The sequence below is a fragment of the Ammospiza caudacuta genome, chromosome 25 (assembly GCF_027887145.1).
Source record: "Ammospiza caudacuta isolate bAmmCau1 chromosome 25, bAmmCau1.pri, whole genome shotgun sequence".
Classification (NCBI taxonomy): Eukaryota; Metazoa; Chordata; class Aves; order Passeriformes; family Passerellidae; genus Ammospiza; species Ammospiza caudacuta.
The window spans coordinates 6,321,172-6,340,972 of record NC_080617.1 but is presented as its reverse complement, the minus strand read 5'-3'; the positions used below and the strand labels follow the sequence as shown (position 1 = coordinate 6,340,972).

The 19,801-nt window shown below is 52.0% G+C and overlaps 1 protein-coding gene across 1 annotated transcript; it reads left to right on the top strand.

The window, feature by feature from the left end:
- Nucleotides 1-1,091: 1,091 nt before the first annotated feature.
- FNDC5 (fibronectin type III domain containing 5) lies at nucleotides 1,092-16,712 on the top strand. Its single transcript, XM_058819991.1, has 6 exons — nucleotides 1,092-1,220; nucleotides 10,347-10,462; nucleotides 10,751-10,949; nucleotides 12,583-12,675; nucleotides 15,095-15,228; nucleotides 15,838-16,712. The coding sequence occupies exons 1-6, from the start codon at nucleotides 1,142-1,144 to the stop codon at nucleotides 15,877-15,879; spliced, it is 663 nt and encodes a 220-aa protein (XP_058675974.1). The 5' UTR covers nucleotides 1,092-1,141; the 3' UTR covers nucleotides 15,880-16,712.
- Nucleotides 16,713-19,801: the final 3,089 nt, after the last annotated feature.

Genomic DNA, 19,801 nt, shown 5'->3' with positions numbered 1-19,801 from the left:
CTCTCACTGTGCCCGTGCATGGCTGGAGGGAGGGTGGCAAAGGCAGGGTGGCAAGGGGAGGGTGGCAAAGGCAGGGTGACAAGGTTCTGCCAGAGCCCCCCACACCTGATTCACTCCCCTCTCCATCCAGAGCAGGGAAAAACCACCAGACCATCAACCAAACCTTAGGGAGCAGGATTGCCATAAATGTGGGACCCCAGTGATGCTCCTGGAAGTTCCCAGCACACCCGGGCAGGTGGCAGATGGACGCCTGGGACAGACAGACAGACAGGGAGGGACACACAGCCAGCACTGCCACTCTCAGCATGGGTGGGTGCCCCACTCAGGGCTGTCCCTGGGTGCTGGAATGTGCCACCTGTGCCCAGAGCCACCCAGGGCCAGGACACCCCATTGCTGCTGGGGGGTCACAGCAGGGTCCCCCTCTTGTATCACAGGATTTGGGACTTGGATTCTGTCCCCATCGCCAGCCAGCATCAATCAGAGGGTGCCGTTAATTACCCTGGAGGAACGGCTAATTGGATCCTCTTCCCTCGGAATCCAGAGCCCGCTGTCCCGCAGGGCTGTGTGACACCCCGGGGTGACACTGTTCCCTCAGGGCTGTGTGACACCCGGGGGTGACATGACCCCCCAGGACTGTGTGACACCCCGATGGTGACACGTCCCCACTGCTGCTCCCGGTGTCCGAGCACCCCCGGGACGGCAGTGCCGGGATCCCGGCGGGGTCGGGCCGGGGAAACTGAGGCACGGAGCGGGGGGCCCGAGACGCCGCCGTCCCGCCGCCCCCGGGGCCGGGGGAGGGACCGGAGCGGGGCTGCCCGGCGCTGCAGCGGGCGGAGCCGGGGCTCGGCGGGGCCGCCTCCCGGTCGAGCCCAGCCGTGCCGTACCGTACCGTACCGTACCGTACCGTGCCGAGCCGAGCCGTGCCGTGCCGTGCCGAGCCGAGCCAAGCCGAGGCGAGCCGGGCGGAGCGGAGCCGCACCGGGCGGCACCGGGCGGCACCGGGCGGCACCGGCGGTACCGGCGGCCCCGGCGCTCTCCGCGGTGCTGAACGGCTCCGCCGCGCCCGCAGGACGCGCCGCCGGCGGGGCCCGGCCCGGCCCGGCCCGGAGCGGCTCGGCCCGGCCCCGAGCGGCCGCGGGGGATGGAGCCTTTCCTCGGCTGCACCGGCGCCGCGCTCCTGCTCTGCTTCAGCTACGCCGGTCTGCGCCCGGTGGAGGCAGGTACGGGCGGCCGGGCCCGGGAGCGGCTCCGGGGCTGCGCGGGGCGGGTTCGGTGCCGGGAGAGACCCCGGGGGCAGCGGAGGGAGCGGGCAGGGCTGCGCAGAGGGGCCGGAGTTTGGGGGGACTTTGGCGGGAATTGGGGGCGGGAGAGGCGGCGATTCGGGACACGCGGCCCCCGGTACCGGGCTCGGGCAGCGCCGGGAGCTCGCAGCATCCCCGGGGACGGAGGGGTGGGAACGGCGGGAGGGAAACCAGGAGGGAGAGGGGCAGGGGGAGCTTTGGGGCACCTGAGCCGCGGCCCCGGTTGGTGTCACGGGGCTGAGCCGGAGCGGAGGGGGCAAAGCCGGGTCTGCTCTGCCCATGTCCCTTCCCGGCTGTCCAGGGCCCAAGCGGGCTCTGCTGGGAGCTCTGAGAACGATGGGGGAGCGCCGTGGTGCCAAAGGAACCCTGCTGGTCCCAAAGGAACCATGGTGGCCCCAGAGGAACCACGGTGCCCTCAAAGGAACCCTGGTAGTCCCAGAGGAACCCTGGTGGTCCCAAAGGAACCCCAGTGATCCCAAAGGCACCCTGGTGACCCCAGAGGAGCAACCTCTCCACGGGCACTGCACATCCCAGGCCCCTCCAAGCTGAGCAGCTCACCTGGAGTGGGAGATCTTTGCTGAAGGCAGTGCTCCCTTGAGCTGGAGCTAATTTTGGAGCTACCAGGATGGACCCAAGTCCATTCCTGCCTTGGCTGGCCCCAGGAGCCCCTGTGTGGGTGTGAAGTGGGCAGTGCTGGGGGAGCTGCCCAGCCCAAAGCAGCTGAGGGCTGGCTGCTTGGCTGGTTGTGAGATGTTGGTGGAACAGCTGCTTTGATTTGCAGCCTGCTGATTGCCAGGATATCTCGCATTCCAGGAGGCTGGGGGTGATTATTAGGGATGCAGAGCTCCAGGGAGTGGAAATTCCTTCTCTCCAGCCATCCCTGGAAGTTGCTGGGGTTCCATTTGGGGTTACACACGGGGCTGCAGCAAGCCCTGGGTGCCTTCAGCTCTGCCACCCGTCCTTGGCCAGGCATTGACTCCTGAAGTTGCTGTTTCACATCTGCCAGACCTGGGGAGATTAATGAAAATTGCCAAAGGGAGGGAGGGATGAGGAAAACACCATGAAAAACACAATGGAGGCATCTGCAGCTGTGACAGCACTCGGGGTTTCTGTAAACGAGGCCACTTCCCTGCTCTTCCTTATCCTTGGATCACCTCACTTGGCATCCCAGAGCAAACAGGGAGTTGTGTCTGTGCCCAAAACACCTCATTCTCCTGTCAGTGCCACGTCCCCAGGAGCTGACAGTGAGCTGTGTCACTTTGGGGTGATGCCACGCACCCCTCACTGCCTCCTCCTCCTCCTGTGCCACCCGTGCCAGGGGTCCTGACGGGCTCTCCCTGCACCCAGGTGAGGCACAGGGTTTGTGCTGTCCCTGTTTCCCAGGGATGAGGGCACTGAGTGATTTTCCCAAGGTCACACAGAGGCAGTGGCAGCGTCACCACAGTGCCAGCTCCGTGTCCCCAGCCCCCACAAGGCCACCAAGGCACACGAGCCCAGAGTCACTGGAAAAGCCCATGGGGAGGAAATCATTCCCAGACAGGGATGGAGGCTCCAGGGTTTGTCCTCCTTGTGTGAGTGGGTTTAAAATAATTCCTGTCATGAGAGATTAAAGCTGCCGTTCCCAGGAGGGACTGGTGCAAATTCCCCCCTGGCAATGCCAGGCCAAGGGCTGGTGGGTGGCACTGAGCACAGGCCCTGCTCTGAATTCAGAGATTTTGGCCAGGCAGGATCAGTTTTTGCCAAGGTGATGCCAAGGTGAGTGAGGAGGGGAAGCAGGAGCAGGAGGATGAGGTGGCTGAGAAATGATCTTCACACCAATGCTCCTGGGCAACCCCAAATCCCACCTGGGTGGGTGATGCCCTCCCATCACTCCCACTGCTCCAGAAGGTCCCTGAGGAAACTCAGGATGGTTGGAAAGTCAGGAATAAGATTTCATTTTGTCCCCTCCTCATTAGGCTGAGCTAACGAAGAGAGGGGAGCTGGGCTGGGCTCGGGGCACTGCTGAGGGCTCAAAGAGCAGGGGGGTGATGATGGGAGACCCCAAAATAGGCCACAGCCCCTGTGACTTGCAAACAGCCTCACTGCGAGGTGCCAGCCCGTGGAGCAGCTCAGGTCAGGTTTATTTTTGTCAGATGGAGAGCAGAGGTGACACAGCTCAGGTAAAACCTCGTTCTGCCAGCCCTTGGAACCAGGACAAGCTCCAGTTTGGGGAGCCCCTTCACAGCTGCCCAAAAAGGTGCCAAACCCCCCTGGCTGTATTATGAAGCCACTTCAAACCAGCCTCACCCCTCTCTAGGCAGCCCCCAGCCCTGTGGGGGAAAGGAGAGCAAAGCAAAGGCTCCAATCTGACTCCAGGTGCTGTCTGAGCTGGATGTGCTCCCCAAGGAGCTGGGATCACCCCTGGATCAGGGTGAGCCACAAGCTCAGCAGGCTCAGGAGAGCAGCACAAGGTCTCTCAGCAGTTTGGAAACAACAATCCAGCCCACTGCAGCCTCTCCCTCCATCCCAGAGGCCGGGGAGATCCCTGCCTGGCTGGGGATGGCGTAAGAGCTTTATTGATTGCTGTGCTCGGCGTGGGAGGGATTTAATTGGGATGGGGAGGTTTCTCACCCTGGTGTCAGGCTCTCAGCAGGGATGGTGCTGTGAGAGGCAGCCAAGGTTGAGCCATCCTCTTCCAAATGCTGTTTCCTGCTGGGATTCTGCTTGTGGGAAAGGGAGATTCCTCCCAGAGAGATGTGCTTGCAGTGCCATGCACGTGCTGCTCCTGGATCCATCCTCTCCTTTTGGATGTTCATTGCCAAACAAACTCTTGCTGGTTTTATGAAGTGCCCAAAAGCTGAATTAGGGCCTGGATCGAGTATAATTCAGTTAAAAGCAGGAATGTGTGGAGCAATGAAGCTGCAAACCTTTATGTGTGCAGTAAAAGGTGGGAAACAGGAGCAGGGCTGGGCTGGGAGCAGGCAGCAAAATCCTGGGAGAGGTCGGGTGTCAGCATCCAGGCAATTCCCAGGCCTCCTCACCCCCCTGATTGCTCTGATATTTCAGAGATGTGGGATAAAAGGAGCTAGAAAAGCCTGTGGTACCCAGGTCTCTGTGGATATTTAGATCCTGGATAAAAAATGCAAAAATGCCACGATGGGAATGACTCTGCTCTGAGCTGGCAGCATTTAAACCCAAACTGTGGCACTGAGGAGACCTGAGAGAATCCTGCCTGTCTCTGAGACTCTCCAGGGTAGAAACATTCCTTCCTTCAGCCCCAAGGAATTCCCAATGGCTGGCTGGCCACAGTCTCTGTGCTCCCTGAAAAGGCTCCACGCTCCTGGCAGCATTTCCAGCACGTTTGGGCAGCTGCTCCCTGAGGAATCAGCCCCAGAGCCAAGGGCTGGGCAGGAGGGGGCTGGGGGCCTATTAATATCCCATTTTTATAGGGAACTGAATGGCCAGCAGGGAATAATTGCCTCTTTCCCAGCTCAAGAACCACCAGTTGGCCTCTGTGCTCTTTGAAATCTCTGGATCTTAGCAAACAGCTCTGCTTCCTGTGGGGCTGGGAGCAGGAATGATCCCTGCTCCCACACATCCCCCTGGGGCTCCCTTCATTAAAACCCTTGGGAATGCTGAGCCATGTGCCAGCCCTTCCTACACACCCCATAAAACCCACAAGCAATTACAGCCACGCATGGGATCCACGCTGGGAGAGCACAGAGAAAGCAGCAACAGCAGCTCTGCGTGAATCCACACCCAGGGAAAGGGTAGAAAACATCACATGGATTTTAGGGATCGTGTCCTTTCATCTCCTGCATCTCCAGGGAAGGTTGTGGTGCAGGAATCAAGAGATGCTGGGGATTAAGGATGGGATTCACTGCTTGCTGCAGGAAGGGGCAGCAGGAAAGCAGGGAATGAGCTGCTCCAGAGCCTCAGCTCACCACACCATGGCCCTGGGGCTCTGAGGCAGCCCAAACCCTTCCCAGCAGGGAAGGAGCTGCCTGGGAGAGGAGCTGAGTGAATTGGGAAATGCTGGGAATATAGCACAGCCTTGGGAAGGATGCAATTCCAAGTATCTCCATGGGAGAGGTGAATTCAGGGGGTTTGGGGGACCCCTTGGCTGGAGAGATAAATCCAGAAATGCACTTTAATTCCAGACCTGTGGAATTCTGGACTTGGCTGGCCCGAGGTGACCCCAAGGGTGTGACATTCCCACAGGTTCCTCCTTTCCTTCAGTGATGCTGCTGTGGCCTGGGTACCTCCCTGATCCCACCAGAGGTTTGGACACCCCAAAATTCAGCATCCTCCCCATTGCCAGGTGACAGCAGCAGTGGGATGGAACAAAACTTTTCCCTGCTCTTTTTCCCATCCCAAAGCTCCCACGAGGGATCCAACTCACAGAAAAGCAGGGGGGCTCCTCTTCCTCATACCACTTGTGCCCATTATGAGCTGCAGAGCATGTGTGGGGTTCTCTCTCCAATTAAAGTCCAACAATAACGAGGAAAACGTTTAATGGAAGGCTGGGAGGGGTTCTCAGCACGGGGGAGGGACGCAGGATCATCTCCAGGGCTCAGGATTTCTTGGTGCACAGCGGAGGCTCCGACCTGCTCCGGCCAAAGGGGCCCCAGGTGCGGCGGAATCGGGGAGGGCTGGGACACACGGGCCTGGGGCATGGCAGATTCCTCACTCTGTGGGAAGGAAACCAGATGGGGTTTTAGAAATCCTCTGTTTTTAAGCTCCTATTCATGTTTAAAAGTCAAAATTTCAGCTGAAGTCATCAGGGTTTCCCTTAATGAGGGGTGGGGTGATTTTCTGCTGACGTGAAAATGAGAATATTTTTTTCCATCTAAATTTGGGTAAATATCCTCAGCCAGTTTGGAGGGTGGGATTTGCTCCAGCATCCTGCACTGGAATGAAGTTAAAGTGCTAAACCAGGAATCTTGCACCATTCCCTAATGGAGCAGACAAGGAATGTGCTGCCCTCAGCAGCTCTGGAATAAACAGGCACAAAAATAAAAAGCTTGATCCACAAGCCATTCCCTGCCATCCCTGCAGCATTCCCACCCTCTGTGCCCAGAACACCAGCAGCTTTCCTGGCTGCCACAGGCACAGAAGCAAAGTTTCCAGGAGTTGCACATGACTCTAGAAGGAAACAAAAATTGGGATTTGGCTCCTCAAGGCCCTGCCGGAGCTGCTGACTCCCTGCAGCCAGCTGGGAAATGACAGGAATTGCACCTTTGCCACCTGATCTCAGGCAGGCTGGCACTGACAAAGAGCTGCAACAGGGCCAGGGAGCCAAAAGTCCTGAGGAATATCTTGGAACAGTGTTTTAGGTCTTAGGAAGTTGTGATCTCATCATTCCATCTCTTGGGAACAGGGAGAAAAGCAACCTCATGGATGAAAATTTCGGTTCCAAATTATCCCTGCAGCTCTGGGAGGAGGAAATTCATTTTCCTGGGTTTATATTTCTGTCAAACACGGTTTAATTCTCTTTTTAGTGTTTTTATGCTGCTTTGACACCACTGATTTGGGTGTAGCAGAGCAAGGGAAGGCACATTGGGATCTGCTGTCCCAGATTTCTGGATTTTAGAGATGCTGACTTCACTACCCCATTCCTCTCTCAGGTATTCCTACAAAGAAAGGTTCTGGAATGTTCCTGACCACCCACTCCAGGGGATTTCTCCCTCACCTCCATGCAGATTCCATTTTTGGAGGCTTCAAGCTTTTGCTGAGTGCTTCCCTCCTGCCTCACAGCTCTCCACCCTCTCCCACCACTTCCCAGGAGAGTTTTTTTTGCTCTCCTCCAGCTCTTCAAGGTCCTCCCAACTCCCCCACATCTTATGCCATCAGGAAACTCGGACACATTTTATGCTGTGCCTCCCTCAAGGTCACAAATTTCAAAGGGGACCTGAACACTCCGAGTGCTGTTCCCTTTTCCCGGCTTTTTTTCCCGTGATCTCTGCTCTCTGTTCCTGTGGGGTTAATTCATCTCTTTTCAAAGCCCTCCTCCAACCTGAAGCTGGCTAAATCAGTGGTAGCTCTTAAAAAAAAATATTAAAATTTAGCTCCTAAAAATACCCAGGGAAGACAACCAGGGAGGGATTGAGCTCTGCAAGCCGGGAAGGGCCGAGTGCTTGGCTGCAGCTGGAGAATGTTTTGTCTCCCGTGTCCCTCAACTCCGTCATGTCCTCCGTATGTTCCAGCAAATTCATCAGGCATGACTCACAGACCTTCCCCGTGCACATTCCTGTCTGCTGACCGCCCCTTCCTAAATTTAGACTCGACTTTTGTTGCTTCAGTCACGGGGGAAGGTGAAGAGCTGCAGACCCACGTCCCTTCCTCGTGTCACAGCCGGCGCTGGAGGGGACTTTGATTCCAGCATGGGGAGGAGGATTTGTCTCCTTCCTCAGCTCCTCACTGGCACTGCTGCTGCAGGGAGGGTGAGGATGGTGAGGGATCACATCCTCAAGAGGAAGGATGGGGAATTCTGCCTCATTCCATGAGGGCAGAGATGAGAATGCTTTGGGTCAACTCCGACTCCATTGTTAGATCAGAGAGGAATGACATCCCTCTGTGGAATCAGACTTGCTGCTCCTCCTAAATTTGTTTGAATTCGGCCATCCAGCGACTTTTTTGTTCCTGAGAATCAGCCCTCAATTTGTATGAATTCAGCCATTCAGTGACTTTTTTCCTTACTGAGAATCAGTCCTGAATTTGTGTCAACTCAGCCATTCAGTGACTTTTTCCTTACTGAGAATCAGTCCTGATTTTATATGAATTCAGCCATTCAGTGACTTTTTCCTTACTGAGAATCAGTCCTGAATTTGTGTGAATTCAGCCATCCAGTGACTTTTTTTTCTTACTGAGAATCAGTCCTAAATTTGTGTGAATTCAGCCATTCAGTGACTTTTTTTCTCCCCTCCTTCAATCTCTGGAATACATCCTAAAGGTACAAAACTTATTATTCAGCACAAACAGAATAAGAAGATTGGGGATAAAACCATCAAATAGTCAACCCAGGACATTTACTGAGAATCAGTCCTAAATTTGTGTGAATTCAGTCATTCAGTGACTTTTTCCTTACTGAGAATCAGTCCTGAATTTGTGTGAATTCAGCCATTCAGTGACTTTTTTCTTACTGAGAATCAGTCCTAAATTTGTGTGAATTCAGCCATTCAGTGACTTTTTTCTTACTGAGAATCAGTCCTAAATTTGTGTGAATTCAGCCATTCAGTGACTTTTTTCCTCACTGAGAATCAGTCCTAAATTTGTTTGAATTCAGGCATTCAGTGACTTTTTTTCTTACTGAGAATCAGTCCTAAATTTTGTGAATTCAGCCATTCAGTGACTTTTTCCTTGCTGAGAAAGAGTCCTGAATTTGTGTGAATTCAGCCATTCAGTGACTTTTTCCTTGCTGAGAAAGAGTCCTGAATTTGTGTGAATTCAGCCATTCAGTGACTTTTTCCTTGCTGAGAAAGAGTCCTGAATTTGTGTGAATTCAGCCATTCAGTGACTTTTTTCTTACTGAGAATCAGTCCTAAATTTGTGTGAATTCAGCCATTCAGTGACTTTTTTCCTTACTGAGAATCAGTCCTAAATTTGTGTGAATTCAGCCATTCAGTGACTTTTTCCTTACTGAGAATCAGTCCTAAATTTGTGTGAATTCAGCCATTCAGTGACTTTTTTCCTCACTGAGAATCAGTCTGGCTTGAATGGTTTCTCCAGACATTTCACATTCCTGAGGCTCTTCCTGCTGGCTGTGAAAGGAACAGGGATCACTGTGCCAAGTGACCTTCAGCTGGGGAATTCTGTGCTCCTCTGTTCCCGGGGGGGGGGAACATTCACCAGGAGTGATGTCAGACACTGACACCACAGCTTGAATATTTTCAGCTCCATCCAGGCGCCTGGGAATGGCCATAAATCCAACAAGTGTCACTGGAGATGGGCACAAGTGCACCCCTCTTGTGCCAGCCACAAAAGGGTGGTTATCATGAAATAAAAGTATTCATTTCTCATAAAAACTGGAATAAAATGATTCTTCCTCACCCTACTGACCTCCTGGGGCTACCCAGAGCATTCAGAGCAGTGAATTAAATTTCACCAGAGTGGGGACGGAGTCCAGCTGGGAGAGCTGTGCCAAGCCTAGGAGGGAAAACCTTCCCTTGAGATGCCAGGGAAGGCTTTGGAGTGGGCAGCTCCCTTGGGAAGAGGCTCCTGGGGAGGTTGTGCAGCTCTCCTTGGCAAGGCTGGGAGGATCCTGCTGGAAATTCAGCTGTGCTCTGGAACTGGGAATAAACACAGAGCCTCAGGCTCCTGCTCTCCTGGCCTGCCCTTTCCACATTACAATATCCACCAGCTCCAAGTGGATGCTCGCTGGATGTGCTCTGACATCAGCCACAAAACATTGTAAGGAACATTTTCTGCCAGGGAAAAACAAAATAAAACTCTCACAGTTATTCCACTCCTGCATTTCAAACCTCTGAATGCTTTGAGGAGTATTCAGAGTGCACACGTCCATGGCAGAGCTGGAATTTGCTCCCAGCTGTCACTGTCAGGCTGTGACAGGGAAAATGTGCCTGGGGAGGATGGCATGAATGAGCTGCTCAGGGCTTGGCTGTGGTGGTCAATAAATTCTTCCCAAGGGTTGGGTATTTCACACATGGAGTTGTGGAACGGTTTGGGTTGGAAGGGACAGAGGATCAGCCAGTCCCACCCCTGCCATGGGCAGGGATGCTTTGCACTGTCCCAGGTTGCTCCAACCTGGCCTTGGACACTGCCAGGGATCCAGGGGCAGCCACAGCTTCTCTGGACAACCTCTCAGGGAAGGATTTATTCCCTATATTTAACTTAAATTTCCCCTCTATCAGCTGGAACCTGCGTTGAATTTAACTCATATGCTCAGCTGACATCTCCCAGCTCCACCCTGGGAATTAAGATCTGGAGTTCCTGCAATTTCCAGGTCACGAATCCAAAAGAGATCCTGAGGAAGGTCCTTCCCCACTCCTTTCCTTGCCCTTGCTGTGCGTCCTGTCCCTGTCAAGGCTCTGCTCTCCCTCCTTGCAGACAGCCCTTCGGCTCCAGTGAATGTCACAGTCAAACACCTGAAAGCCAACTCGGCCGTGGTCACCTGGGATGTCCTGGAAGACGAAGTTGTCATTGGATTTGCAATTTCCCAGCAGGTACCGTGCTAGAATCACCCACTTCCAGCCATGTCCATCTCCCCCCAGGTGGTTCCCAAATCCTCTTGCTGCAGTTTAAGCCCATTCCTCTCGTCCTGTCCCTCGTGGTCCTGTCGGGGATTTGGCTCCCCCATCCCCTTTGCAGCAGTGGCTGCAGAGAGGGAAGGATCCTGACGGTTCCTCCACATCCACGTGGTGGGCAGGGCAGCAATCAGTGGCCTTAGGTGACAACAAATGCACGTGGAGAAGCCTCTCCACCACTCTGTGCTCTCCTCTCTTGGCTTCCAGAAGAAGGACGTGCGGATGCTGCGCTTCATCCAGGAGGTGAACACCACCACCCGCTCCTGTGCCCTCTGGGACCTAGAGGAGGACACTGAGTACATTGTGCATGTCCAGGCCATCAGCATCCAAGGCCAGAGCCCTGCCAGTGAGCCAGTCCTCTTCAAGACCCCCAGGGAAGCGGAGAAACTAGCCTCTAAAAATAAAGGCAAGTGTGGGTGAGTTCCTACGTGGCCCCTGGGGACACAGGGCTCTGCAGAGAGGAACAAGGATTCTGTGTGCTGAGAGGAGCTGGGAGAATAAATAGGTGATAAATAGATAAATCCCGTGAGATAAACACTCATGGGGCTGAGAGTCCTCTCAGGATGTGCTGAGGGGGCACAAGGTGCCAGGGAGGTGCTGCTGGAGGTGGCTGCTCCTTCTCCTGTCTCAGATGAGATTTAACAAAGTGAGGAGGAGGAAGAGGAGGAGGTTTGCAGCTCTGTGCAGCTCCCTACAAGTGGAGAATTCCAGGCCAGCCTGTGAACTCATGTGGATCCAGCCCCCCTGGATGGCACTGGGCACACCACTGTGCTCACAGGGCACTTGGGGGACTCACAGCACTTCCTGGGCTTGGGTTTCAGGGAAAAAAATACCCCTTCTCCAACCTCAGATGGGATTTAACAAGGTGAGGAGGAGGAGGAGGAGGAGATTTGCAGCTCTGTGTCCTGCTCCCTACAAGTGGAGAATGCCAGGGGGAATTCCTGGGAACTCATGTGGAATCTCACTGTGCTCACAGGGCACTTGTGGGACTCACAGCACCTCCTGGGCTTGGGTTTCAGGGGAAAAAATACCCAGAGGCTCCCACTTTTCTTATATTTTCAATATTTCTGCCAAATCACAGAGAGCTGAGCTTGGAAGGGACCTCCCCCAGGCAGGGTCGAGCAGAGCAGGTCCAGGATCACATCCAGCTGGGTTTTCATTATCTCCAGGGAGAAAATAATGCACTTCCTCACTGGCAACTCCTTCACTTGCTCCTTTTTAGCCAAATCAGGCTCTTGAGGGTTTTCTATCAGCAAAAATCCTGCTCCAAAGAGGGCCTGGAAGCACAGGGCTGTGGGGACACCCAGGTCCCCCCTGCCTGCTGAGGGCCCAGCCTGTTCCAGGGCTTTTGGCCATGCTTCTGAGGATGTGAGTCCTTGACTCTCTTTATTAAACTGATTTGGAGGCTGTAATCCTGAATTGCTGTTTATCTGGAAGCACTAAGAGGAGCACTGCTCCTTTCCTGGGGGCCTGAACTGTAATCTCCTTAATGCTTTGAAGCCAAGGAGGCGAATTACGCCCTGCAAAAAAGGCTCTGCTCCTTTCTGAATCCCAGAGCTCTGCTGAAAAATATCCTGCCAGGCTCTCCACACTCCTGGAGCATGCCAGGCTTTGGGACAGGTGCAGATGGCACTAACAGGGACAGGGACAGCAGAGAGAGCAGCCATGGGGACAGAAAACACTGCCCTGTCCCACTGCTCCTCCCTGGTTCCATCCCCTCAGGGTGTGACAGCATAAATCCTGGAATCCCAGCCTGGTTTGGGTTGGAAGGGACATAAAGCTCATCCTGTGCCACCCCTGCCATGAGCAGGGACAGTTCCACCATCCCAGGGTGCTCCAAGCTGGCCTTGGACACTTGCAGGGATGGAGCAGCCACAGCTTCTCTGGGAAATCCATTCCAGCCCCTCTCAGAGGGGAAAATTCCTTCCTAAATCCCAATCCAAGGAGTGTCAGAACTCTGCTCCTGCCACACTGCCTGGGCTCAGGAGCTCTCCTAAGCCAGGCTTTGTGTCTCACCGTGTCTCTTTGCCCTTGTGCAGATGAGGTGACAATGAAGGAGATGGCGAAGAAAAACCAACAGCTGCGAGCAGGGGAAGTTCTCATCATTGTTGTGGTGTTGTTCATGTGGGCAGGTCAGTCCCAGCTTTCTCAAATTTAATATCCACAGGATATCTTCAGGAATGCCTGGCTGCACGTGGAACCATGGAAGAAACCTTTCCTCACACACAAAAAACAGAATTCCCAGCTGTAAGGGCACCTCAAGTTGGGTTTTGCAGCTCGAGTTGGGTCCACCAGGAAGCAGAAAATGGATTTGATGGAAGCAATTCCCTATGGATAATCCTGTAATCTCGTTTTTTTCCAGACTGCCCTGATTATGATGCTCTCAGCCACAGAAACATGGAATGGTTTGGGTTGGAAGGGACATAAAGATCATTTTGTTCCACCCAACCTTCCACCAGAGCAGGTTGCTCCTGGAACATTTCCAGGGATCCAAATTCCAACAAGATATGCCTTGAGTCCATCAGATATTACAGGTTGCAGTAATTTTCTGGATATTATAAAACTCCAATGCTCAGGCAAAATGGAGATTTAAGAGTCTTGCTCTCCACACCCACTATATATCTATATCTATATCTATATCTATATCTATATCTATATCTATATCTATATCTATATCATATATATCTATTTTATGTATATATTTATTTAATATATATTTATATTTATGAATTTTATATTTATATTTATAAATTGTCCACAGAAATTTCCCCATCACAGAAAGGGATGCAGGAATCCAGGTGACACTGAATCAGATCCATGTATAATAATTTTTTCCCCCCTTATGTGCATCTCCAGAAACTGGACAGCAATTATTCCTAAAGCAAACAATCACATGAAAATGGAAATGAATTTAGAAGATTTCCAGAAGCTCTAGGCCATTATTTTTTCAGCATTTATGCCATGTTTTAGTTGTTCACATCCCAATTTCAATACCCTGCCAGGGAAAATAATCATGAATAATTACATGGGGTGACTGAACAACTGATTCATCTCCCGCTGTAGAATAATCTGAGACTCGGATCAGCTGGGAACAAAGAATTTGCTAATCCCACAATTTCCCTTCCAGACAAATTACTTACATTTAAAAAGCAAAAGGGGTGTGGGGAGAATCTCTCTACATCAAATGAGTTCTTGAAAAAGTCTCAATACACAAAAACCTCCTTCCAGCTTTTCACCTGTCCTGTGTGACAATATTTGAGAAAATCCAAATGAAACCAGAGCTCTGGACTGAGCCAAGCCTCAGCTCTTGTGTTTCTGGAATTTTTCATGGCATTTTCCTTCTTTGTGTGTCAGTTTTACCCAAGGAAATCACACAAGGAGTGACTGTGGCAGATGTTAATGCCTTTTCTCCTGGAATCAGCCACTTACCCACATTCCCAAAGAAAGAATTTGGGCCACCGTGTTTATCAGTAAAGCCTGGGGGCAACTGCCACGCTGGTTTTATAGAGCAGGATGCTGGAAGATTTAAATATATTTTGCTATTAAGGAAGATTTTTTCAAGGAGGGAAAAGCAGCATCTGCCTGGATCCACTTTACCTACGTGTCTGGAATGTGCAGGCAGAGAGGTTATTTGGTGGAAACATCACATAAAAGCTTCTCAGACAGACATTTGCAGTCATCTTCCGTGCCACGGCTGCCCCTGCTCCCCTCTCCACGTGCCTGGGGCTGTGGGGGAGGAAATTTCCACTCGCAGCTTGTGCTGGTGCCCATTTGCAGGTGCTGGAAGGTTCAGAACCTCTCCTCTGCCAGCTCCAGGGACAGGGGACAGGGAGGAGAGGACAGGGAGCAGAGGACAAGGAGAAGAGGACAAAGAGGACAAAAGGAGGAGAAGACAAGGAGGAGAGGACAAGGAGAAGAGGACAAGGAGGACAAAAGGAGGAGAGGACAGGGAACAGACGACAAGAGAGGACAGGGAACAGAGGACAGGGAGGAGAGGACAAGGAGCAGAGAACACACTTTCACCAGGCAGAAATTCCAGGAGCTCCTCCAATGCTCACTGAACAGCAGAAACAGAGGACATGGAGCAAAGGACAGGGAGCAGAGGACAAGGAACAGAGGACAGGGAGGAGGGGACAGGGAACAGAGGACAAGGAACAGAGGACAAGGAGCCGAGGACAAGGAGGACAAGGAGCAGAGGACAAGGAGGACAGGGAACAGAGGACAAGGAGCAGAGGACAGGGAGCAGAGGACATATTTTCAGCAGGCAGAAATTCCAGCAGCTCCTCCAGTGCTCACTGAACCACGGGGTTGGCGTTGGTCGAGGTCCAAGTGCAGAGCTTAAAACACTTCATAACAGAGAGGCTGGAATCTAATTAATCTTCTGTCGTCCTGTCTAACTAGTTTAGCATGGAATTAAGGGAAGGGAAGAGCCAGAGGGCAGCCTGGCCGTGGTCTGGGAGGAACTGGGAATGCTGCCGAGGCTGGCCAGAGGGATCTGTGATCTCTGCGGGCTGCTGAGCCTGCCTGTGATGCTGATGCTCTCTCCGGCAGGGGTGATCGCCCTGTTCTGCAGACAATACGACATCATCAAAGACAACGAGCCCAACAACAGCAAGGAGAAAGCCAAGAGCGCCTCGGAGAACAGCACACCCGAGCACCAGGGCGGGGGCCTGCTGCGGAGCAAGGTGAGTGCCCGATTTGTGCTAAATCGGCCCAAAAAAAGCTCTGCTCAAAATCCTCTCCTCGAAGGGAACACCCTCCACACCCACGGCTCTGCTGATCCGGACGGCAGCGCTGCGCTCCCACCTCCAGCATCCTGCGTGGCCGCCAGAAATCAGATTTCAAGCCACGTTTCTGGATGATCTGAGCGTCTCTGGAGGAAAAAAATGAGTTCCTCGGGTCCTCCCACAGCAGCACGTGGCAAAGAGGACGCTGCTGCTGTAATTAACTGCAGAGTTAATCATCAGGAGCAAAGATGGTAACAAAATGTCGAAGTGTAGATAGGTCAAGCCTTTAATTTATCCCAACTTATTTCAATTAATGGAACTTCCTCGTGTTTCTGTTCACATTCCCACCGTATTTATTCAGTATTTTAAATAGTTCACTGATTTTTGATGGTTCAGAAGCAGTGATGAGCCCCACAAGCCTAAAACCTCAACTCTGACCCTTTTTCATCACCACGAAGGTGTGGGAAGGAGAATTTTCACAAAACACAACCTGCAGACTGCGCTGAGCTCTGATGTGATTTTTCCCTTGTACACATCCGTTTCTTTTTCCTTTGTTTCCTCTCCTAGTTTCCAAAAAACAAGCCCTCAGTGAACATCATTGAAGCATGACAGCCTGACACCTGAGAGATGGACTCCAGGCCTCACTCCCACTCTGAGCCGTGCTGACTGGGGAGGTGAAACATTGGCGGAGCGATTTGCAAAACAAGACCTCGTGATTGTCACTCGCTGGCATCCACCTCTTCATCCGTGTTTCTGCAAAACATCTGGCCAGGAAGGGAAATCCTGCAAAAATAAAACAAAACAAAACAAAAAAAAAAAAAAAACCAAACCTGACACCCAAACAAAGATGGAGAAGAATCAGCGATGCTGGAGTGATCTGTGAATCAGATTGGAGCAACATCTCCCACGCTCACGCTCCATCTTCTGGGACAGTTTTCCTGGTTTTTGGGAATGCACAAGGTTCTGTTGTGTCTTTCTCACTGTCACTCCATCCCTGGCAGGACTCCCAGGCATCAGGCACATCCCTCTGTGAGCAGGAATGGAGGGAAGCTCATGGCAAACTCCACCACCGAGAAGCCAAATTTTGGCTGCAGCGCGCTCGGGCCTCGCTTCGTTCATCGATGTGTGTCGTGTACCACGTCCTGCAGGTGGGTTTCTCAAACAATAAAACATCCCCCAGTTTCCATTTCCACCAGGAGAACTTCCCTGGCTGTTCTCCAGCTGGGCTGCAGCACATTCTGCACTGCTGCTGTCTCTCCTCTCTCACACTGGTGCTCTTCACCTCAGAAAAATCGGGGAACGCTGAGGCACAGACCAACGTGAGGGGACACCAGAAGCTGCTCTGTGGCTTCCAGGATAATTTCCACCATTTTCTTCGTGGTATTTTCAGCTGGGCCTGAGTCCACCACCAATGGGATAAAAGGTCCATAAAAATGTAGCCAGACAGCAAAAAAAAAAAAAATACAGAAAAAGACAAAATACCTGAGGGTTGCTATGCAAGGTCTCCAGGGGCAAGAGCTGTTTATTGTGGAAGGCTCTGGCCTGAGGGGCCTTTTTTTTTGAGGGCTTAAGTTCTTCAAATGCTTCTTTTAATAAAGTTTGTGTGTGGGAAGGGCTGGTTCTCCTTACACATCCTGCCTGTTGGAATGGCAGGAGCCTGCTGGACACAGCCCTTCCCAAAAAGGGATGAGGATGGAGGGGAAAAGGGCTGAGCTTCTCCTCTTTCTTAGGAAATGCTGGATGTTTGTAAGCTGACAGGATCCCTGGGGATTGCTGGTGCTCTGGAAAGCTGGGAGATGCAGGACCATGACATGGAAAAGATTTATTCTTTGTAGTGTGCCATGGGGTATCTGTGTTTATTTAACTCCTCCACAAGACCACTCCACACGCACTTAGGGGATGAGGTAGGATCCGAATTGTTCCATCAAATGCCAACATCAGAGGTTGGCCTGAGGAAGCTTTGGAGGAGCCTGGGTTGGGAGTTCCTGAGCAGGAAGAGCCTGGCAGTGAGGAGCTGCCATCTCTCCTCCTCCCCTGTCACCAGCTTTTCCCAAAGAGCTGGGTTAGGGAAAAGGCACTGGGAAGTTCTCCTGAAGATGTTCCTGCTTCCAGGCAGGCCAACCCCAAAGGTGGCTCCAGGATCCTTTGCCTGAACATTACTCTTCCATCACCAAGAAGGAGAGGTCACCACCTCTGATACAGACAGAGCAATAAACATTTTGTAATGTACAATAAAAGATTAAAGGCATCTCTTGTGTCCTTGTAATGCCTGCATTTCATTATTTTATATTCACTTCTTTTGAGCAGCACACACACACCCTAAAACTTTTTATTTCCCAGACCTAAAACTTTAACATATCTACAAAATTAAATATTTTCTCAGTGTTTGGGTGGAGAAAACCAGGGAGGGTTCTGGCTGCAGGACTAAAAAAACTTTCACCAAAAATAGCACCCCAGCCCTACCTAACAAAATTCTTCAGCCACGTCTGTTATCTCCCAAGGAAGAAACAGCATTTGGAATGCACAGCCCTACAAAGGGAGATTTTGGGACAGATGGTACAGCATGTGCAAAATGATAAGGGAGATGCTCTCTCCTAATCCTGGGGCAGAGAGCTGCTCCAGAGGAAATCCAGCCTGGTAATTTGGCAGCTTTGGGGGTTGTGTGGCCGTTTTAGAGCCACTTGTCCCTGGGAATTCAGATATATCCCTTTTTTTCCACAGTTGTTGTTCCCTAGGGACAGATTTAAGCAATTTCTTTCCTGACAGAGATGTGATCACTCATTTGGTAGAGCAGAATTAAATTTAAAGTGTCAGTGAGGGGCAGAGTTCAACATTCACACGTGGCAGGAGGTGCCAGGGTTATTTTGATAACCTGCATTTGATAACCCATAAGTGCAGCCTCGGAGAGTAAGGAAATGTTATTTGTGAGGAGAAACAAATGTGGGCTGGCAGAATCCAGCTCAGACAGGGACTCCAAACCACCCGGTCCAAGTGATTCCCTTCAAGGAAATTTTCCAGCCACTCTGAACTGAAGTGATGGAGTAAATCCACACTTTAGGAAAAGGTTAGAGGAGAATAAAGTTACTTAAAACGCTGCTGTTCTGAGGGTCATAAACATCAAAGCTTTAACTGCTGTCTGGGTACAAAATTCCAGTGTAACCCATGAGAGTCAGCCACTAAACCCATCTTTAGAACAGAGACCTCACTCCCATCAGCAGCTGCCAAAAGCTCCTCCTGAGGTGTTTTACAGTCAATAAAGCAAAAATAAACCAAATCCACACTGAGGGAAGTCATGCTGGGCCACAGCTCAGCCCACCCTCCAGACCACCCACTCCCCCCACGTGTTTTTGCCCCGAGTGCTGATTTTGACTCATTGTTGGAAGCGGGAGCTGCAAAAAGGGAGGTTTCAAGAAACACTAAAAAGCAGCAAGTGGGAGTGGGCTGCTGTGCCAGGGATCCCAGCGAGGCCGATTCCCTGCCGAGCTCTGAAAGCAAAACCCTCCCAGCTGGCTGGGGATGAATCCCGTGGATTTCCAAGAACCACCAGAGCAGAGATTTGGGGCACAATAGCTGCAAACAAGGGAGCTGCAAACAAAACCCTTTGCCAGCACACTCGGGGCGTATTTGGAGTTAAGCGCCGCTCTCCTCCCTCCTTGCCAGCACTGCAATATTATGCCTACAAAGTACAATTTAACCAATAGATTCCTCCCCCACGAGTTTAGCAAAAAGAGGAGCCGCGGGAGGAAGTGTGGAGCAAACAATCCTGCACAGCGTGTCCTTCCAACTCACAACACAGCCCCAGCCACTTGTCACCCCCTCCCCCGGGCCACCAGGCACCGGCACAGCTCCTGCTCCCCGGGAAAACGGCAACACGAGGCGCTTCTGAGCCGCTGCCACTTCAGTAAAAAGCGAGGAGGAAACACCTACACTGGAGGAAAAGTGTTAGCACAATCTCAGCTGCTGATGGAGATGCCAAGGGAGAGGAACAGGCTGCTGGTGGCAGCGTTTGCCAAGGATGGGAGAGGTGACATCGCTGCAAAGCCAATGGCACAGCTGCACACCCATTTTGCCCAGCAGAACACGGCCCGAGCTTCCCGAGGAGAGGGCTGAAGATGACACCATATGTTCCACCAAATGTAATTTCCCCCAGATTTGCAGCATAAAAAAAAGCTTCCTAACGACGCGTAATGAGCTATTACAGCCTCGTCTGGAAGCAGGGCTGACCAAATTCAATCAGCTTTCCCAGCTTTTGTTCAAAAGCTGCCCCATCAAGGCGCTTGTTATGCTAAAATATTTTCTGTTTGCTCCACAAATCTGGTGTCTATTGAATTTGTCTGGTGACCTCAGGCATTGAAATGATGCTGCTCCCCCTTGGTGGGGCTGCAGCCCACGCGTCTGGAGGAAAAAAGGAGCTGGTTTCTCCTTCAGCCTCAATTTTGGTGAAGTAAGTTCCAAATGGAGAATCTTCATTATTAGTGGCAGAGCCGGGGAAGGCACAGCTTGAATTTCAGATTCCCAGATGGAGGCAGCA

Excerpts from the sequence above, each read along its gene's own strand:
- FNDC5 (XM_058819991.1), top strand. The coding sequence starts at position 1,142 with ATGGAGCCTTTCCTCGGCTGCACCGGCGCCGCGCTCCTGCTCTGCTTC. Across the intron at positions 1,221-10,346 it reads TCTGCGCCCGGTGGAGGCAG|ACAGCCCTTCGGCTCCAGTG; the intron begins GTACGGGCGGCC and ends CCCTCCTTGCAG. Across the intron at positions 15,229-15,837 it reads GGGGCCTGCTGCGGAGCAAG|TTTCCAAAAAACAAGCCCTC; the intron begins GTGAGTGCCCGA and ends TTCCTCTCCTAG.